The 17540-nt window shown below is 35.2% G+C and overlaps 3 protein-coding genes and 1 non-coding gene across 7 annotated transcripts; 2 read left to right on the top strand and 2 right to left on the bottom strand.

Moving 5' to 3' along the window:
- Window positions 1-824: 824 nt before the first annotated feature.
- Window positions 825-2064, top strand: LOC130733735 (protein RSI-1). The gene is made up of 3 exons (XM_057585993.1): window positions 825-1012; window positions 1461-1491; window positions 1602-2064. The coding sequence occupies exons 1-3, from the start codon at window positions 935-937 to the stop codon at window positions 1781-1783; spliced, it is 291 nt and encodes a 96-aa protein (XP_057441976.1). The 5' UTR covers window positions 825-934; the 3' UTR covers window positions 1784-2064.
- Window positions 2065-3882: 1818 nt separating this feature from the next.
- LOC130727579 (uncharacterized) lies at window positions 3883-4824 on the bottom strand. The gene has a single exon (XM_057578758.1). The coding sequence runs from the start codon at window positions 4822-4824 to the stop codon at window positions 3883-3885; it is 942 nt and encodes a 313-aa protein (XP_057434741.1).
- Window positions 4825-8349: 3525 nt separating this feature from the next.
- On the bottom strand, window positions 8350-8423 carry TRNAN-GUU (transfer RNA asparagine (anticodon GUU)). The gene has a single exon. It is a non-coding gene; the product is annotated as a tRNA-Asn (tRNA).
- Window positions 8424-9632: 1209 nt separating this feature from the next.
- On the top strand, window positions 9633-16540 carry LOC130733734 (senescence-associated protein AAF, chlorolplastic). 4 transcript variants are annotated; one of them, XM_057585990.1, is made up of 14 exons: window positions 9636-9811; window positions 10073-10329; window positions 10844-11236; window positions 11461-11559; window positions 11982-12055; window positions 12829-12905; window positions 12996-13067; window positions 14421-14489; window positions 14679-14725; window positions 14819-14948; window positions 15062-15130; window positions 15215-15318; window positions 15798-15873; window positions 15958-16540. In XM_057585990.1, the coding sequence occupies exons 3-14, from the start codon at window positions 10905-10907 to the stop codon at window positions 16129-16131; spliced, it is 1323 nt and encodes a 440-aa protein (XP_057441973.1). In that variant the 5' UTR covers window positions 9636-9811; window positions 10073-10329; window positions 10844-10904; the 3' UTR covers window positions 16132-16540. The 4 variants fall into 4 exon arrangements, with proteins under 4 accessions (XP_057441975.1, XP_057441973.1, XP_057441972.1 ...); XM_057585989.1 differs by lacking the exon at window positions 10073-10329 and having other exon boundaries at window positions 9637-9811; XM_057585991.1 differs by lacking the exons at window positions 9636-9811; window positions 10073-10329 and adding an exon at window positions 9860-9883.
- Window positions 16541-17540: the final 1000 nt, after the last annotated feature.

The following is a 17540-nucleotide window of genomic DNA, read 5'->3' as shown; positions in this document are numbered from 1 at the left end:
CAACCTTGAAAAACCTCTCATTTTAGTCGCGATTAGTTCACTCATGTGTCTCATCACCTAAAAATCTTATCATAAGTTGCTTATTGTTTGTGCACTCTCATTAACATTTCACTTTGTGGCCTTCTATGACCACCACAAAAATAGAGTGTCAAAAGTGGTGATTACTATTTGGCGGTTTGTTAATTTTTTTCTTAGTATATATCTCTCTTCATGCAAATATTTTAGTGAGAAACAATGATATTTATTATTTAGATTTGAAGTTTTGGTATATTTCATCTTTTTCTCTCATTGTATTTCTACTTTTTTTTTTTTTTCTTCTATCTCTCTATTATATATATTCTTTTAGTACATCACTTGTGATACTCATATCGTATATTTCCAATTCTTTTCTTCTTATATTATATAGGTGGAGTGGAGGTGAACTACAAGTATGGAGACTTTCAAAAAGGAATTACAAGTATGGAGATAAAAAAATTCTTAATTAGATTTGATATCCATATGAAAGACAAACGATGGTATATAAAGGAGCATGAAAAGGAGAGGAAAGGAAAACTAGCAGTGAAGGTAAGAAGAAAACAAAAATTGGAGGAGAAATTAAGGACCTACTAACATGTTACTTAGTTGACAAAAATGGAATCAAAACAAAATGAAACAAGAGACACGCCGCTGTTACCGCTAACTTTCTCATTTGCATCTTCTCAATTACTTCCTACCCTGTGCCATTTCTACGCCTTAAACAACGGAATTTCAATAGCAACTTGATTTGGGTAATTTTCATGATTTGGGCCCTCATCATTTTTATTCCTATAAATATCCATCTAATTCATAAGTGAGACACAAGCAGCTAAGTCTTTTTACTCATTCTTTGATTTTGCTTTGCTTTTCTACTGCAAAGTGAGCACATTCTTCTTCAATCTTCACAATTCTGAAAGCAATGGCAGGACGTTCCTACAGCTCCTTCTTGATTGCCATCTCTCTGCTTGTTTTGGTTACATTCTCTAGTGTGGCAGAGGTACATAACAACAAAAGCACTTCACTACTTAATAGCATGTTTTGATCGATTTCACTTTTTTTAGGGTTAATTCTGAAATTCAGAAGTTGGCTCATAATTTTTTTCTCATAATTGATTTTTACTTCTGAATCGTTTCAAACATGCATTAATTTACTCAATACTAGCGCATCTTTAGCATTGTTTCCAATTGAAGTTATGGTCGCCAATGTACTTTGCATTGTGATTCTTAAAACTGCACACAAATGTTGTTGTTGCGGCTATAATTGCGATCTCAATACGGATTGTGACAAATTAACAAACTTTTATATAGCGATTTCAATTGTGGTTGTGTAACACAATTTTAAACATGCTCTCTCGTAGTAGTAGCGTGCTATTATCAACTTGAGATCAAAATTGAATTCCAATTGTTCTGACTCCTTGACAATTTTTTTGTGTAATCTTTGAACAGGCTTATGGAAGTGCAAAACTTCGTCCTTCAGGTATATCATGCAATTAACAAATTTTGTGTAATTAGTAGCCATTATATAGTCTTAATTATAAGGACTTCATTTCTTTTGCTAATGGAATGAACACATGACATGATGAACAGATTGTAAACCAAAGTGCACATACCGTTGCTCTGCAACTTCACACAAGAAGCCATGCATGTTTTTCTGCCAAAAGTGCTGCGCCAAATGCCTCTGCGTTCCTCCTGGTGTGTATGGCAACAAGGAAGTCTGCCCTTGCTACAACAGCTGGAAGACCAAGGAAGGAGGGCCCAAATGCCCTTGATTAATAATTATAGCCCTTAATTTCATCATTTCATATATAATAAATATTGACAATTATGTTTGGATCAGGTTCATTTTCATTAGTATCAATTTTAAAATTCAGAAAGTACCCGCTTTTATGGGGAATTGATTCTGTTTTTAGAATCAATTGTATAAGTTTTCCATAGCTGCATTATACTGTGTAATCGTATATTTCTCCAAGAATTGATTATGTTCTCTACATGTATGCGCAATGCTATTGTGTAGTAATAGGACGAGTGGAATCCAGTTATGTTTACTTTATACTACCATCTTTGGAATTTTGCCCCAATTATAAATACTCGATTTTGACTGGTAGAGTAAAAACCAAACAAGTAGTCAGCCTTTACTACTATTTACAGTGAAAACGTAAAAAGATCACGAATTAATTGTTTTTGATCAATTCTCATTTAAGAAATAATTCTTCTTTAAAGCCCCTCATAACATCGGTCCCAATATGGAGTTTCACCATTGATCTACTAATTGAAAGTTGTGATTTGGTGGTTACTCATCTCAAGGGTTCAATTATCGCCCATGCAAATATAGATATTTTGTGGCTATTTAATTATTGTTTATTAGATGCATCTCTGATGAGAGGATTATTCACTCATGTTGGCTCGTCTATTAAGAAAAATACATTATTCGTGTGATTGAAATATTTGATAGTAAAAGAGTGATCACCTTACTAATAACATTATGCGTTTTGATTATGTAACCTAGTTGATTAAATTGATAAAAATATGTGTATAGTGTACCGTCAAACAATAGTAGACCACTAACCACTCCAATACTCAAATTGTGGTGGTCAGCGATAGTTATTCTTTCTATTTCTCACTTTGTGGCAGTCAAAAAAATATCACAAATGTGAGTGTTAAAATAGCCTACTACTTTTTTTTTACATAAGGAAAATGGCCTACTACTATTTAGTGAGATATGTATCAGAGCCTTTTTTTCAATTTTCTGGGATAAATTCGACTATCATGGGAAGATAATTGTTATCGAAACACTTCTTTAAATATAATCTTCAACATATCTGGTTGGTTTATCTTTTAAAAAGTCATGTTAGACATTTTAAAAAATAAACAAATTATAGAAAATATGTGAGGTATGTTCAAATGAGTGTATTGTTAGTCTCAGAATTAAGATTTTTACATGTTAAATTTCTTTCATGTTCCCTCCTCATTTTTTTTTTTGTAACAAGAGGTAGGTGACAAAGCCCGAAAAAACAAAAACTAAGCAACCAACTCAAGAGGCATCGGAGGAGACCTAACACCCAAATCTAAACGCATTAGCCGATGGCACTCTCCAAATGGAGATGACAGAGTGTGAGAGTCAAAGGGGAGATCAAGCACTGCCGACGCAAGCCAATCCACTATCAAATTGCAATGTCTAGGGACAAGCTGGAAACAAATGTTCCCTCATATTGAAATTTTATGTCTATTTCACTTTTCATATGTATGTAATAAATAAGTATAAGTTATGTGAAACCTTAAAATAATAATGAAGATAGAAATATACACAGAATATCAACATAGAAAATATAAGAAAATTTTCACATGAAATAAGAGGACAAGAGCCACCCATAGCTTCATTTTCTTTCTTTTTTTTCTTTTTTCTGGAAGGTTGATTATATTATTGGTTTTTTTTTGGACAATTATTATTGGTTAATATAGAGTATATATATGATGGGTAGATATAGCTATGGGCCGTTCTTACTGTTTGGCCTTTTATGATGGGTGGTTTGGCCTTCTTGAATACTCACTTGAGAATTGAACAAAAAAAATGTACTCACTTGAGAGCTTTGTCCAAGAAAAGGAAAGAGTCATTCCCAAGAATTGATTATTTATTGAAACTTTGCTCTTTGAAAAAATAATTATTTTTCAATATATAGTTGTAGTTTTATGCTGAGTAAGCTTTTTTTGGACGTTTCATACCATACTATAACAACGATAGCCCCGACCAAGCCTCGTCTATCCTGACAAAATCCACATAGAAATAGATTTAAATTTTGATCAAAAAAGTCTGTAACTAAATTACAATTTCCACGTACTTTTTTTTTTTTGAATTTCAGTCCTTCATTGATTAGGAAAAGGCTGCATCTACAAATAGAGGATGCTCTATTTCAGTAGGGGGATAGTCCCACCATAACTGGTCTTGGTACTTGATCGCAACAGATGCAAGTACATGGGCAGGGAGGTTAGCATTTCGCTTTACATGGGAGAATGAAACAGAATTAAAATTCTCTGCTAAGGCTTGGCAGTCCTGGATGATGTTGTGAATAGTCCAGTCACTTGAATCTGCTCTCATGGCTCTTATGACAATTAGAGAATCAGATTCAAAAGTCACACTATCCATCTCCAATTCACAAGCCTTCATCATGCTCCATCGAAGGGCTGATGCTTCTGCTACTAGTGGGTCTAGTCTCTGACATTCCAAGTGAGTTCCAGCTACCAAAAGAGAGCCCGTGTGGGAGCGAGCAATGAAGCCAAAACCTGTGGAGTTTGATCCAGTCCATCCGGCATCGATGTTGATCTTTATCTTCCCCCCTGCTAGTGCTTTCCAGGCTACTTCAGGATTTGTATTTTCCTCCACATTCAGAGAATTTTGAGCTTCACGCCAGTCCTGGAGGCTGTTCATGTTGCTATTTATTGCGGAGATTGGATCTGGGCTTAATTCATTGAATAACTTGTCATTTCTTGCTTTCCATATAGCCCACACACCTTGAAAAATCAGAGCCGCAATATCAATTGATTGATTCAGGCAAACCTCTTTGAGCCATTCAGTGAAAGTCAGATTAACTTGGTCAATTCTAATCCCAAGAGGGTGCTGAAACCACGCTGCTCTAGCCCAGGCACATTGCATAAATAGGTGCTCCTGTGTTTCCCAAACTTCCTGTCCACACATCCAGCAAAATTCAGCAGCTTCAATTCCTCTTCTCACAAGATTTGCTTGGCAAGGGATGATGTTGTTGGCGGTTCTGTAGATGAAGTGTTTTATCTTGGTTGGACAGTTTGCTTTCCACATCTTCTTCCAAGGAAAATTCATATCATTTGATCCACTTGCAGTAGCTGCAATTTTTAAGCTTTTTAGCTGGTAATATGCTGACTTGACCGAGAAGAGACCAGTTCTACTCCACTTTCAGATTCTTTTATCTTCAACATTTCTCCAGCTTAGGGGAATAGCTTTTATGACATTAGCTTCTGCAGGGAGGAATGAGGAATTGATCAAAGGGACATTCCATCCGCCTCCTTCTGGAAGCATAAGGTCTGCCACTTTGTTTAGCTCCAAATCATCATTAATATTTGAGAGGACAAAGCCACTACCATTACCTGGTATCCATGCATCCTTCCGAATGCAGATTCTGTTACCATTCCCAATTCTCCACCGGATTCCTTCTCTAATGAAATTTAAACAGCCCCATATGCTTCTCCATGCAAAACTGGGTTGGTAGCCAATGTCAGCATCAATTAGATCTTTCCTTGGGAAGTATTTGGCCTTCCAGATTTTATATAGTAGGGAATTTTCATTATTGAGTAGCCTCCATGCCTGCTTAGATAGCAGTGCTCTATTAAAATCCTCCAGATCTCTAAAGCCCAAACCCCCTCTATTCTTTGGCTTGCACAGGTGCTTCCAAGCCGCCCAATGAATTTTTCTTTCGTCCTTCTTCTGCCCCCACCAGAAGTTTGCAAGGTTGCATTCAATTTTGGAGCAAATACCACTAGGAATTTTGAAGCAACTCATGACATAGTTTGGTATGGACTGGGCCACTGATTTTATGAGGATCTCCTTGCCCGCCTTTGAAAGAGTCTTTTCCTTCCAGCCTTGCATCTTTCTCCAAACCCTCTCTTGAATTTTGTTGAAGATGGCTTTTTTTGAGTGCCCAATCACAGTCGGTAAGCCCAAGTACTTGTCATGGATAGTCACAGCCTTCACTCCCATCCTTGAACGGATCATCTCCTTGCTGGTCTGTGGCACGTTTCGGCTGAAAGAGATTTCAGACTTATCCAGATTTACAAGTTGTCCTGACGCTTTCTCGTACTGTTTAATGACATTCATCAATCTTTCAGCCTCTTCCAGTGATGCCCGGCTGAAGATCAAGCTGTCATCCGCGAAGAAAAGATGGCTAATTTGTGGGGCTCCTCTAGCAACTTGAATTCCATGGAGCTGCTTTTTTTGTATTTGGTCTGAGATTAGTCCTGAGAAAGCTTCAACACATAAAATGAAGAGATAAGGGGACAAAGGGTCCTCTTGGCGAAGTCCTCGTTGAGGAGAGAAGCAGGGGGAGGGTTCCCCATTTACCAGCAGAGAATAAGAGACAGTGGAGACGCACTTGATAATGAGAGTTATTAGAGATGAAGGGAAACCGAGAGAAATCAGTACCTGATTGAGAAAGCTCCATTCGATTCTGTCGTAAGCTTTGGACATGTCGAGCTTTAGAGCCAGGTAGCCTTTTTTCCCTTTCTTTTTTTTCTTCATATAGTGGAAGACTTCAAATCCTGTTAGGGCGTTATCAGTTATAAGCCTTCCGGGAACGAAAGCACTTTGTTCCTTCCCCACAATATCCCCCAAGAACTCCTTCATTCTGTTGGCTATGCACTTTGTTACAAGTTTCATGATTACATTGCAGAGGCTGATAGGTCTGAATTCATTCGGATTTTCAGGGCATTTGGTTTTTGGGATCAAGCAAATATAGGTCTGATTGATACTAGCCGAATCATCAGCACCATTGAGGATATTCAGGACTTTCTTTGTGACCTCCTCCCCCACAAGGTTCCAGAATTTTTGGTAGAAGAGGGCTGGGTAGCCATCGGGGCCAGGGGCTTTGAGGGGGTGCATTTGATGGAGGGCAATATTTACTTCTTCTGCTGTGAAAGTATCAGCCAGATCGAGAGCATCCCTCTGGTTAATTCTGTGCTTGATTTTTTGGCAGATTTCCTCAATATTTTCAGGGTGGGAACTCATAAATATGCCCTCAAAGTAGTTCATGAAACTACCCACCACCTTGTCATGTTTTTATACACCCAGTTGCCATCGTGATCTCTGATTCTGCCCACTTTATTTCTCTTGTTTCTTTGATTGGCCTTTCCATGGAAAAATTTTGTGTTTTTGTCGCCTTGTTTTAGCCATAAGGCCCTTGACCTCTGTCTCCAGTAGACCTCTTCTTTCTCAAGTAAATCTGAAAATTCTTGCTCAAGGTTCTTTTTTCTGCTCAAGTTCTCCTCTGTTGGTGGCCACTTTTGTGCTTGCTTGAGCTTGGTTTCCATGTCAGAGATCTTTCTTTTCATGCTACCAAATTCTGTGGCTAGGGATGTAATGGTTTCCTTTGCTTTAGCTAGTTTGTTTTCTATCCCCTCTCCACTATTTTTCCAAGCTTCCCTCAGGTGGTATTTGAAATCAGGTTCCATGGTCAAGTGTTCTTCTAATATGAAAATCCTTTGCTTTTTCCTGTGATCCTCTTCTTGTTGGTTGCTGATATTGATAACAAGAGGGGTGTGGTCAGAGGAGTACCTAAGCAAATGTCTAACAGTTGAAACCGGCCATATGTCCAGAGCTGATTGTGAGACCACACATCTGTCCAATCTTTCTTTAATATTGGCCTCATTTTGCCTGCCATTGCACCACGTGAAAGGGTCCCCCATGAAACCAATATCCACCAAACCACACTGATTAAGGCATTGAATAAACCCCTCAAGTTGTTCAACAGTCTTCTCTACCCCACCTTTCTTTTCTGAATTAGAGATTATAGCATTAAAGTCCCCAAAGCAAATCCAAGGTCCCTCCACTTCCTCTTTAATACTTAAAAGAAGTTCCCATGACTTGAATTTATTGTGCTCCTCAGGATGACCGTAGAAACCCGTAAGAAAGCTTACAGATCCTTCTTTATCAGTGTGTTTGGCCAGTATGTGGTTGAGGGAGTAGGAAATGATGTCAATACTAGTCTCTTCTTTCCACAATAGAGCTAATCCGCCACCCTTTGATCTCCCAATTCCTCTGCATTCCACAACCAACATATTTTTCATTCCCAATTTTCCTCTAACTTTCTCCATGTCTTTTTTCTTACTTCTTGTCTCCATTAAGAAGACAATATTGGGGTCCTCTGTGATTGTGAACCTTTGCAAGGCTCTAACTGCCCCGGCGTTCCCCAGTCCCCGGCAGTTCCAGCGTTCCACGTACTTGAACTAAACTAAATGAAGACATCCAGCTATGTTGATAACTGGATCATAGAAAAAAAAAAGCTATTTTTTTGTTACAAATGAAAAAAAAACTGATATAAAAAAATTTATCATTACAGCTTTTATCTTCTCACTTTGTAATTATTTATGTTTTGGAAGAATAATGTCTTTTTAAATTTTTTCTCAAATGTATAAAAAAGTTATAATTATCTCAAAGTAAACTGATTAAACATGAAGTTTAATGTTTGGAGTTGGTTGATTAGAGCCCAATCTTTTATACAAGTCTTGAAAAAGAGGCCCAAGTTTAGTTAAAAAAAAAAGCCCTTGAATCTTGGAAAAAAACAACAAAAGTTTAAAAGTGAGCAAAAAAAAAAAGCGCTAGAAGGAGGGTTCGAACCTCCGACCTTGTGGTTAACAGCCACACGCTCTAACCAGCTGAGCTATTCCAGCGTGCTATGCTAAGTTAATTCATTTATCATATTTAACGTATAATAATAATACGAATGTACATGCATACTACACTAAATAATTTCATCAATAAAAAATATTAACATTATTTAGCTTCTTAATATATAATTATTATATTATATGTGATTTCCACAGTTCTTTAATTAATACTTAACTTTTCAATCCATAAACATTTGTTAAATTGATATATTTAGAAATTGTTTCTAGAAATGGTTAAGGTTTGCGGCTGAAACAGTGAATAATTTACCTTTTCCACGTATATATACTTTGTTGGACTTCTCCTCATTGGAATTACATTGTTTTGTTGTATTCCAGCACCTTGGTGTGTATCAGAATGGCTACGAACAAGACACTTTGACGCTTAAGTTAGCAAAACTGAAGAAGAAATAAGAGCATAGTTAAAAGATAATGTATTAGGGTCTATCTCCTGCAGTGTATTTATTTACTCCGAGTACATCAAACATAATTCTTTTAATAGAGATATGCAAATATATAACAAATATTATACTGTAATATAAGATATCACCTTAATTTAAAAGTCTCATTCTCTTATGTGCGAAACATTGCAAATATTAGGTTAAAGTATGTCTATCACTTTATTCCATAGCAAGAAGAATAAAAGAGAGAAAATGAATGATATAATAAGTGATAGTTTGGGAGAAAATAAAAGATAGAATAGTTGAAATGAATGATATATTGAATACTTAATGTATCAAAACCTTATACATTAGGAGAGGTTAATATGAGAATTTGGTGAATAAAAGACAAAAAAATCTAGGTAGTTAGGTCTCGCAAAATCATCATTTTTGTTTTTAATCATATGTGTCATTGTTTGAGATAATCTTATTTGACCCAAATGTGGTTAAAGTTAAAGGTCTTTTTAAGAGTGTGTCTTCTAAAAATTAAACTTCTTACTTCAGCAGCTCAAACATACACTTTTAACCCCAGCCAACACTCATTCGATAGTCGGTACGCGAAACTATCTATAAGTAGGACAAAACAATAAAAGAAAAAATAAATATATATGGACCAACTAATAATCAGCCACGTGGAATGATTTGGACTTCACTAACTCCTCACACATGACAAACTTAACTCCATGTCATAGAGTCTCTATCCAATTATGCTGCCCATAATTCAATACCTAAGTTTTGTACGCTGTTGTCATTCCAAGGGCCACACCCTCACCTTGTGGTTCTCAATTCTTCTCTCAATCTTCTTTGGTTTTTCTGCATTCTTTCACTCTCCCGTCTCTATCATTGTGATGATATAAACAATATATTAATACCTTTATCTACTATGGTTCTTAGCTAAACAGTACCTCCCTTCTGTTCTCCTTTCCTTTCAAAAACAGTGTCTTTGTTTCACAGGTCAGTTGCTACCTTCTATTTCACTTGCTTTATATGAGTTTAAGGAAATTTTCAGCAGTTTTTCTTAATTGGGTATTGTTATTTACTGTGTTTCATTGGTGATGTTTGTGTTTTTTTGTTGTTGATCTATCTAATTTCAATATACTATGTTGTTCCTATTGCAATAGTGGCAATTGTTGAGGATGTCAATTTTGAGCTGATTTAATTGTCAAACATTGAATTCCCATTTCTGATAATTTGCATTTTTATCTGCATCTGTAGTCTTCTTCAACTTCAAACTTGAAAGTTGGGATCTTTGTAGTCACAGATGTGCTGATGCTGTTCACTGTTCAGTATTCACTTCAGGGCACTGAAAAAGATGAACAAGCTGTTGATCTGCTTCATGGTTTTAGAAAAATCAACTGACCATTCAAAACTAAGTGTTAAGGAATTAGGACAATGTATTTGAGGATTTGAGTTAACTTCCCTACTTAATTTTTAAAGCATCTGAATAATGGAAATTGAAATCACAATAAAGGGTAATGACCATATGTTGCTTTGAAATAAGATGATTTATTTGTGGGGATTGGGGAATGAGGAGAGGCTAATCAATCTGTGCCGGGGCGTTAAATTGATTTTCTTTTCAAGAAACGTCTGAATGAGATTTCAGTATGGCATAAATCTTGAATATTATCAGATACTCAGAGAATTGCAGAGATTTCATAAGAATTCCCTAAGAAGTCATGATTACTCTTGAGTACTCCTTTCGGAACTTGAATCGCTAAAATTAGTTGCATTGTAACTGCTATTTGTTTTACACTCTAATCTGTCTGACATGTTTTATAGTAAATATGTAAAAACTGGTTATTTATACCTGTCTTGATGTAAAAATTATACTTTCCATGGGATAAGGCTTTTGTTGTTGTTGTTTCTTCTATTATGCCTGTTATTGAATTGAAATTTTGGACAGGAAAGTACTCGTAGATTGTTAAATCCACTTCTTGTTTGTAGATTCTATGTCTTCATTCTCTTTTTGTTGTTTTACTTGTGCAGAATTCGAATATTTCTAGTGCAATGAAGGTCAGGTCTATCTCATTCTTTTCTTGATCTAGTGATGGCACTTACTGCAAACAAGATTTCAAGCGGTCCTATCGTGACTAATAGAACAGCTATTTGTAGATCACATGAAAAAAATTGTGTTTTCGTATCAACAAGGATCAACAGAATACAGCCTTCAAGGCATAGACTGGAGCATGGACATCTGAAGAATGGATGTCTCCTCGAAGAGAGATCAACCTTATCCAACGACTGGTTTTGGTTCACTAATAGAAAACCAGTTAGTTTAACCTCCAAGAAATCTTCCATCTCATGTAAATCAACAGGAGCAAATAATACTGAAGAGAAAGAACTCATTGCAACTTATGATGATGTTTCTGATTTAACGAGGTAAGAAAAATAAAAGATAGATTAAATTTGTCCAATCTGTTACCATTTTTTTACTGTTTCCCAAGTCTGAGCCATTTACCTCACTTGTATTTCAGTTGCCAATTTTATTGTATGTCAAACTAGCATGTATCTTTCTTATTCTTTTGATGATGATGACATGCAATTTTATAATAATTGAATATTTGAGGATTCTAACTTACATGGTGGAGCTTTCATATGTACAGATTGCATTCCAAAGATGAGAAAAATGACCGCACTCGTTCTATTCACGGCTTGGCTGAAGCTTGTAAATTCGTTTTCAATGATGCGAAGTTTCTCTCTCAGTACTGCCAGTAGCCTTGTTTTGCTCTTATGCTGACAATACTCTTTTCTGTTTAGAATGTAGTTCCACTATTGTTTATTTGCCCTCGTTGTCCCCCCCCCCCTCTCTAAGGAACATGTTAGAACTATATGAACTGTTAAAAAACCCTTTAATCGGAGAACCCTCTTCTAATAACTATCAAAGCAATTACTCGAAAACCATGTTCAACTGTTCTAGATATTCTAGTAATCTTGACATGAGTTATTATATTATGGAAAATGTCTCTAACTGACTTAAACATTGGTTCTCAACTCATTTTCTGTTCTTTTCATGTAATTGAATATTGTAAATTATTATAAAAAATCATTCGAGAAGGATGGGAAGAAATAAAAGTTTGTCCTGATTAATGAAAATTACTATTAACTAATTTTTTTTTTCCTTCAGTGGCATAATGAGCCTGGATGCCCGTGCACGCCAAGATGTTGCTTTGTTAGGGACAGAATTTCTCAAACTTGATGGTTAGCTCATTTACTTTGTTTAAATAATGAGCTATTGTATTTTAACTTTGCATTACTTATTTCTTCCAATGAAATAATTATTTTCGTTAGCTAACTTTTCAAATATATACTACAACTACAAGTCACTGTGTTTCACACACAAACATGGACCATGATATCCTCACATTAGCCCATGGAAGAAATAAAGAAGTTAAATGATATAGTAACTGTTTAAAATTAGCATCTTCATTTTGATGAGATTATTTCTTTTATATCAAGGTAGTTTACTTTCCTTTGGAGCATATAGGGAATGTTAAAATTATTACTCCCTCCGTCCCTAATTATAAGCTAAAGTTGAGACTTATGTTTTGTCACTAAATATAAGCTAAAGTTGTAAAAGCTAATATTTTTTTCCATATTTACCCTTGCATTTATTGGTAGTGGAGCACTATTCATAGTATAATAATTAAAAAGTTCTATCTTAAATAGGGGTAAACATGAAAAGTTGCACATTTTTTTCAAAAACCAAAGCATCAATTAAACCTTTCTTAATAAGCGTGATTTTTACAACTTTAGCTTATAATTAGGGACGGAGGGAGTATAAAACAATATCAGTCAATTATGGTGATAACATATTGTAGTTATCCTTGGTCTTTACATGTGTTGAACTTCTCATCCTTCTACCTCCTTCTTCGGGTTCAAGAGCTTTTGCACCTTCATAGATGATTTTATTCGTATGTACCCTTGTATGGCAAACTTATATGTATATTTTTATTTTCTACATTGTTGCATAGCTCGGGCAAGAGAGGATACAGAGAAAATTGACCGTGGTGTCAAGGAAAAAGCTGGGCGTCTTAATCGTATTGCTACTGTATGTATCACCTAGAATCTTCAAAACTTCTGGTACATGTTGGAGGTATAATGCTGATTTATTTTATTTATTATAATATTTGCTCTGCAGATCTTGAAGGATATAGCCAAATCCAGATTGAAGAGTGCTGCTGATGAGCACTGGAGTGATGGGGCCTTAGAGGTATCTGTTAATCTTTAATCTCAGTTTTAATCCTTAGGATGATAATCCTGTTTAGTTTGATATGAAGTTCGTACTGATAAAATTTGCATCATGTGATACTTATATATCTTTTATATTTTGCTCATATCTCTGTCACTATTTATGTACTCTCCAAGTTATTGGTTATCATTTATTGTTGATTGTTGGAGAGTGAAAAAAAAAAAAGATAAAATGTTACAAACTATTGTAAATTTTACCTCTTTTTTTTTCAATTAAATTGAAGTTAGGTGTTTTTATTTAACATATTACTAGGCTCATTGGTGGACAGAAATAAAAATATGTAAGATGTTATGCTATATAGTAAGACTAAGCATGGGTTTCCGTGGGCACATCTTGGAGTGGCATGATCTCCTAAACATGTTATTTAGGACACCTATGACATACTTGTGTAATACAGTAGGTATTTGACTGACATATTATAGAAGAAAAACTTGAAATTCAGTCTTCTGGAGCTATTATTCATTGAGTTAAAAGCTAATAAAATAAATTAAGTTGTTATTTTGGTACTATGTGTCTCCAACTTGAATCTATTCAGGTTCTGGAATTAGTCTCTTGTGAATACAAAGTAAAACTTCCTACAATAGACCTGTAATAAGTTTGACGCTTCCAGATCCTGCTAAGGTGGGAGTTTTAAAACATTGGTTCCTCTTTATGTAATGTACTTTTCATAAAAAGGGAAATACAAACCATTTGGTTTACTTGTTTTCATTTAATTTTTTATGCAATATCAGTGCATAATCACTGTTAATCTTTCCTGGATTGATCAAAATCAATTTGTATGAGAAGATTTTGGATGGTGTGTATCTCAAGGTTTATATCATTGTGAAGTCACCCCAGTCGTATATAAAATGTGTATATATTATGTTATAATATATGATTAAGGGATTTGGTTTGGTTCATATGGTTCAGTTTATCCCAACCATAGACCAAATCACCAAATAATGCATTTTGTTTTAAACTAAACCAAATCAAACAGCTAAGTAAATGAACACAGTTTGGTTTAGTTTGCCCAATTTAGTTTTTATTCTTTAACACCTCCATTCAGTTCATGTCTGTTCATTGGATTAGACCTTTTTCCCATCAGATCTATAGTGTGTTCGAATTCTTGTTCACAATATGAGCAAAAATTACAAGAAACAAGCTTTTACCAAAAACAGAGTTTAAACCTTTCTAAATAAAAGTCCAAACATGCTTTTAATTTATGAATTGTTTTGTTCTTATAGATGTTTCCTGTTTATTCCTATCCCATATGTATATATATATGAATTGCCAAAAAATACAAGGCTCCTTTTGACATAACTTTTGAACTGTCAGGCTGATTTGCGTCTTGCTGACTTCCGTGCTAAGCAACGTGCAATGGAAGATGCCCTTATGGCCTTGGAGGTGATATTTTATGTTCTGCAAGTGTTTATTGTGGAACTTCATTTAGCATTTTATGATGTCAGGCATCGGGTGTTATATTCTTTATTATGAATCTGCCACTGTACATAACCTGTTTTAAAATATCATGCACATTTTTGTTTTGTTTTAAGCTCCAAGGTCTAAATTATTTCTACTGTATAAATATTGCAGCTCATCATAAACATCCATGACAGGATGGTCAGCAAGATGTATAACTTGTAAGTCAAGTAACTTAGAAATCCGTGCTTATATAAATATATAATAATAATAATTATAAACTCTACAATGTTGCATATGATGTTTCCGTGCAGTCCTCTTCGCATAGTTAAAGGTTCTCTTTCAGAAAATAATGTAAGAGGTCAAATCATGCTTGAAAAGAATGGAAAAGCCACAGATTCCTTTCCTGGGGATGTGACCACAGAACGGATTACTGCTCTTCAGGTCTTCCCTCATTTCCATTTTCATTTTGCGCTGTTTATGTGTAAAACAATCCTTCTTAAGCAATTGAATTACGGAACGATCGTATCCTAGTTCTAATGTATTAAGGTCTACAGGAAGCTTACTGGAGTATGGCATCAGCACTTTCTGAAGCAGATGGAATTGATTACACTGATCCTGAAGAGGTTTGATTCTCCGTTGAGTTCTGTTTCTTTCTAATCCAAGTTATTCAAATATTGATATTCTACACGCTCTTCTACTGGGATCAGCTTGAGTTGTTGATTACAACTCTTATAGACCTTGATGCAATGGATGGTAAACAAAGTGTATCTCTGTTAGCAGAATGTTCGAGTTCCCCTGATGTCAGTACTAGGTAAGCTTCCTGTGATATTACAATCTTTCAGGAAATCAGATTGCATCCTCTATTATAGTTAAAAGGGATAAGCCATATTTTTCTTTCAACCAAATTTGTTGCTTTTAAAATTTCAAGCAGTAATATTATTCACATGAAGGATATTTTGTTACTGCTTCTATAATCTATACGCCATGATGATCAAGCATGATTGACATCATGATTTGAATTTGTATTCTTCATAAGTGACATATTCTCATCATTCCTTGACAAGGTTACAGCATTCTCAAATGCTGAAAATTAGAATTTCCTGATACTAAGTTATGCAATATTAGAATTTGGATTAGTTAATGATGCAATATTAAAAAAAAAAAGAGATTAGTCAATGATGCAAAGCTTCTACTGATTACTTTACTTCTAAAGAAATATATGGTAATCATGAATGCAACCTTAATCCTTACCTAATTATGAGCCTTGTTTATTTTTGTATCAACTTCTAGACGCGCTTTAGCCAATGCACTGGCAGCAGCACCATCAATGTGGACTCTTGGAAATGCAGGGATGGGGGCATTACAGGTTTGTGTCTGCAGTTTATAATTTTGACAGTTTCGCTTTTCTCCTGTTTGGCCGAAGTTGATGCATTTGATAAATGTTTTGCAGAGACTGGCAGAAGATAGCAACCCAGCTATTGCTGCTGCAGCATCCAAAGCTATTTATGAACTGAAAAAACAATGGGAAATAGAGGAAGGGGATAGCTGGAGGTTTATGATGGGCGCAAACACCGAGGAAGAAAAAGAACGCAGAGAATATGATAATGAAGAAGATACCAAATAAGAAATATTTTATGCTTTAAACTGTACAGCATAGATGCCTCCCAAGGATTCTAACTAGTTTAGGATTAACAAATATGATCACTGGAAACAGAGAAAGTGTAAGATGCCATTATGTTGGTTATTTGCATAAAATGCAGAGCTTTCCTCATACATACATGAATCATAGATGCACCTTTCTAATTATACCTGTTTGTAATTTAGAGTGTTCTATATCACATATATGTTGGAGAGGCATCTTAAATGATGCTGATATGGGGCTTGTAGGGGTGGCATCATGCCTGTTTGAGCATTGAGTTATTTCTTCCCTTGGTGTTGGATTATTTCAATAGTTAGAAAATAATTATTGTGGCAGTGTAAATTCATTGTTGAAACAAACTCAAGCAAGATATAGATTTTTGTTTTACCTTTTCTGGGGGACTGTGCATTTTATTGGTTTAGATGTTTTATATCATCTTTGACATAAAAAGGCAACAAAACTAGAACATTGAAAATACTAGCATGTTTGAATCATCTTCTTTTTAATCAGAATTCATTCTAAAACTTTGAAGTTACACTCAACTCACAGAAGCTGAAGCTGTTTCAGAAGCTACTCTCAACTCCCAGAAGCTGAAGCTTCTTCTCATAATTGACTCTGAAATTAGAATTTATCGTAGAAGAATTTCTGAGCATTTTAAACATGCCACAGAAATTGTTATGAACAAGCTGATTGCTAGTGTTGCTCATACGCAAGCCATCCAGCATTTTGGCTGATAGGATAAGGCAATTATGCTGTCAAGTTTTGATCAGAGATAATGGTGATAAAGTTGGCATAACATTATTGCTTCAATATTTTTTGTTCTTAAAGTTGAATCTTTTAAACAAAAATGTGTAGCCAGGAAGGGGCAGAAATCTAGGGAACACTGTTATTACTCTACATTTGATTGAAAGCCGGAAATAGTAATTGGAGGACAAACTTAAACAGTTCCAAGTTTTTGAATTTGTTTGCTGCTGAGATAAAAAAAAAAGATTTGTTATAATTTGTTTTCATTCTGGAGTCACTAAGAGCATGTTTGGTGTCATGCTAAAATCTTACAAAATCACTTTTTTGTAGCTTCTTTTAGAAGCACTTATCCTCTCAGTGAGACTGACTTTCCAGCCACACAGGCATACACTAAATTCATCTTACCCTTGAAGGAGGTGCTTTGGGTGCATGTGGGGCAGTCATTGTTCTTTTATGTCAATTGATTAACTAAATCCTTATCATGGTTCCTCCTAGCTAGTAAACGTGGCTTAGTGCTGTCTTCACCATCCCTTAATTAAGATATTAATTGGGAAGATTTCATTTGATTATGTCATATAGCATCTCTTTACATCTTAAATCCAGGAATGAACTTTTCAAAAGCTAAAGAAAGATGAGGCCTAAAAAGCAAA

Source organism: Lotus japonicus, chromosome 1, assembly GCF_012489685.1.
Source record: "Lotus japonicus ecotype B-129 chromosome 1, LjGifu_v1.2".
In the NCBI taxonomy this organism is placed as follows: domain Eukaryota; kingdom Viridiplantae; phylum Streptophyta; class Magnoliopsida; order Fabales; family Fabaceae; genus Lotus; species Lotus japonicus.
This window is presented reverse-complemented; position numbering and strand designations above follow the sequence as displayed.